The sequence below is a fragment of the Lipotes vexillifer genome, unplaced genomic scaffold (genome assembly GCF_000442215.2).
Source record: "Lipotes vexillifer unplaced genomic scaffold, Lipotes_vexillifer_v1.1 scaffold23, whole genome shotgun sequence".
Lineage (NCBI taxonomy): Eukaryota > Metazoa > Chordata > Mammalia > Artiodactyla > Lipotidae > Lipotes > Lipotes vexillifer.
In genome coordinates this window covers 4,026,685-4,029,911 of record NW_006796283.1, presented here as the reverse complement: position 1 = coordinate 4,029,911, position 3,227 = coordinate 4,026,685, and the positions used below count along the sequence as shown (strand labels likewise).

General features: G+C 58.3%; 1 protein-coding gene across 1 annotated transcript in view; it reads right to left on the bottom strand.

The window, feature by feature from the left end:
* Positions 1 to 3,227, bottom strand: part of SPG7 (SPG7 matrix AAA peptidase subunit, paraplegin) — a 30,275-nt gene that overhangs the window by 14,121 nt on the left and 12,927 nt on the right. Inside the window, 4 exon segments of the mRNA XM_007468446.1 lie at positions 624 to 797; positions 1,030 to 1,192; positions 1,474 to 1,599; positions 2,694 to 2,796. Of these exon segments, the coding sequence (XP_007468508.1) occupies positions 624 to 797; positions 1,030 to 1,192; positions 1,474 to 1,599; positions 2,694 to 2,796 (566 nt within the window).

Sequence of the window (3,227 nt, the reverse complement as noted above, 5' to 3'; positions counted from 1 at the left end):
AATGCCGAGTTGGTATTTAATGGGGACAATTTGTGTTTGGGAAGATGAGAAAGGTCTGGAGACGGATGGTGGTGATGGTCATACAACAATGGGAATGTACTTACTGCCACTAAACACTGCATTTAAAAATGGTTAAAATGGTAAAATTTATGTTTTGTATATTTTACCACAATGAAAACAAACACAATATCTACACACACACACACACACACACACACACACACAAACTCCAAAGAGGATCTTATACGAGTAGCTCAAAAAAACCCAATTCCATTAAAAAGAAAAAAAAATTGTGTGGAAGCCAGTCCACAGGTCATCTCAAGGGCAGCAGACACAGCACCCCCGGCCATGCATCTGAGGCACCGGCTGCACCCACGCTGGGCACAGAGACTCTCACAGCAGCAAGACTCCCTGGGCTCCTCTGAGACTGACCACCACCGTTGTGACCCAGCCCGACACGGCATCCCCACCTTTTCTTCCTTTTTCTTTCTGAACTACTGCCCTGACTTTGGGAAAGTGAAAGCTGTGTTTCTGGTGATCACCTGCTGCAGGCAGAGTTCCCAGTGCTGACAAACCCTCAGGGCACCCGAGCATCCCTGCGACCCGGCCCAAGCAGCGCTCACCGTCCATCTCCACCAGCAGCTGGTTGAGCGTCTGCTCCTCCTCCGTGTTGGAGAAGCCAGACACGGTGGTGGAGCGCCTCTTGCCCACGGCGTCGATCTCGTCGATGTACACAATGCAGGGGGCCCGGGCGCGGGCTTCCTTGAAGAGGCTCCGCACGCGGGCCGCGCCGAGGCCTGAGGACACAGGGGATGGGGAAGCGGGCAGGTCAGGGGCACGGACCCTGCTCTCAGGGAAGCCCCAGCAGGCGGACCCTGCCGCACATGTGCCAGCCCACTCCCTCCTGGACCCCCCAGACCACGGCTCCCCAGAACGTCAGCGCCCCGTTCCCTCCACGTCCACGACTCCCTAAGGCAACTCAGCCACTGCAGAAGGAGCGCGCCCTGGACACGTGGTCAGGGGGCCCACCTCCAATGACCTCTACGAACTCCGGGCCAGCCATCGCGAGGAAGGGCACCTGGGCCTCTGTGGCCACCGCCTTGGCCAGCAGCGTCTTCCCGCAGCCGGGGGGGCCGAGCAGCAGTGCGCCCTTTGGGACCTTGGCTCCGAGCTGAAGGAAGCGCTCTGGGCTCTAGAAAAGCAGCAGAGGACACGCACTGACCCCCGGCGCTCCAGAGAACCTTCGGGACATGACTCTCGGGGGCTCTGGGTGATGTCCACGTGGCTCTGGGAAAGCAGAGTGCTCTGCGGTGACGGATGACAGGCAGCGCAGGGCACCGTGGTCATGGAAGCCACCACTTAGGTGCCAGCCAAGCAGGGGTCTCACTGTGAAGCGCGGCACCGGCCAGGCAGTCCGCCCCGCCCCCTGTGCCGCCGCCGCCGCCACCACCACCACCACGGCCACCCGCTCACCTTCAGATAATCCACAAACTCCTTAACCTCCAGCTTGGCCTCATGCATTCCTGCCACATCTTTGAAGCTGACTCCTTTCCCCGTCTTGCCATCCACAATCGTGAAGCGAGCCATTTTAAGCTGATTCTGGGCAGAAAGACAAAGGGTGGAGCCCTGTGCAGCCCAGTAGGACAGGGCGGAGGAGCCCTGGGTACCGGCTCACCTGCACCACCGTCCCCACTCACTCAGACGGCAGCTAAGGGCACGGTCCAGACACACGAGGGCGCTGACAGCTAGAAAGCCGCCCGGCGTCCAGCAATCTGCCTTAAAGGAAAACACTCCCCATGTCAACTAGGTGACTCAACGTCTTTGCATGAGCCATCTTACTTCTCCGTGTGACCTTCCCCACTACCATGTGATTTCTTTTTCTGATTACAAAAGTTATGTAACGACACGCAGTTCTGGGGAGTGTTGGTAAAAAAGTTACTCGGTCAATTTCTGGAGCGCAATCTGGCTGGACAGACAAGCTCTTGGCGAGGAGCTCAACCTCAGCCACGATCTCCTTCAGGACAGGCTCTCAAAAGATGCAGCTGCGTGGGATTCGCCCCAGCATTATTTAAATACAACAATAAACAGCCCAAAGTGTGCAAGAACTATCAGACTGGCTGAGCCAGGTGCGGCGCACCCCACGAGACACCATGCTGCCACTGACGGTGTGCGTGCACGTCCTGAGCTACCAAGGGCCCCAGTCCAGGGGGAAACTGGGGCGCTCTGTCCCCCGGCCGGTTCCCAGGAGGGGCTCCTCCACGGCCCTCTGCTGATGTGGCTGACAGGCCAGGTATGACTTGAGGGGGAGGGAAAGTGCACGTTACAATGAATGCCATGACAACAGAAGAATATTTCTAAAGTCCATAAAGGTCGTCCTTTTAAAGACAACCTTTAAAGCTGTCTCGGCTAGCAGGGGAAACCCCCCACATAGTCACGTCCAGCTGAGAGTGCAAAATGCAGAACACAGTGCAGCGGAAACCCCTTGGCTCAGCCACCCACGTGCCAGGAGCGAGGCCTCAGCTGGAGCCAGTGCTAGGCCCCCCAGGTCAGCCAAGCGGAAGGAAAGAGGGGCTGCCAGACGACATCCAGGCTGACGTCCACTGTGCACTCATCCTGCAGGTGACGGGAAAGGGTCAGCACAAACAGACGAATCCCAGGACCACAAGCTCGGGGAGCCGGTAAGTGCAACTTACAAAAGCACTGAATCCGCCTTCCCGTCCTGTCATTCCAGCCAGACGGAAAACATACCACAGGATGGCCAGGCCCACGGCTGTCATCCCCAGGGCGTAGAGGGCGCTAGCATGAGAGAGAAAGGTGGACACAGCCTCAGGTCCGGCTGCCGGGCAGCCGACACACACGCCTCACACAGGCTGGGGCCCGCAGACGCTCCCAAGATGAGAAGGGCTCCCTCACTCTGAGATCAACCTATGGAACCAGCACTGAAAAGGGGTTTCCTTGTCCCATTCTCACCAACTACCCCTCCTGCACCAAGTGCTCCCGAAGTCTCAGATCTGGAGCACAGCAGCGCTGGGCGCGTGGAAGCTGACCGTGGCATGAGGCCAGAATGTCCCCCGCCATCCGGAGCCCCGGGGTAACTCATGCCTCTGCCAAGAGCAGCTCTTCACCTTCCATGTATTTTGTTTTCAAAAGTAGGCCATCGGGCTTCCCTGGTGGCGCAGTGGTTGAGAGTCCGCCTGCCGATGCAGGGGACGCGGGTACGTGACCCG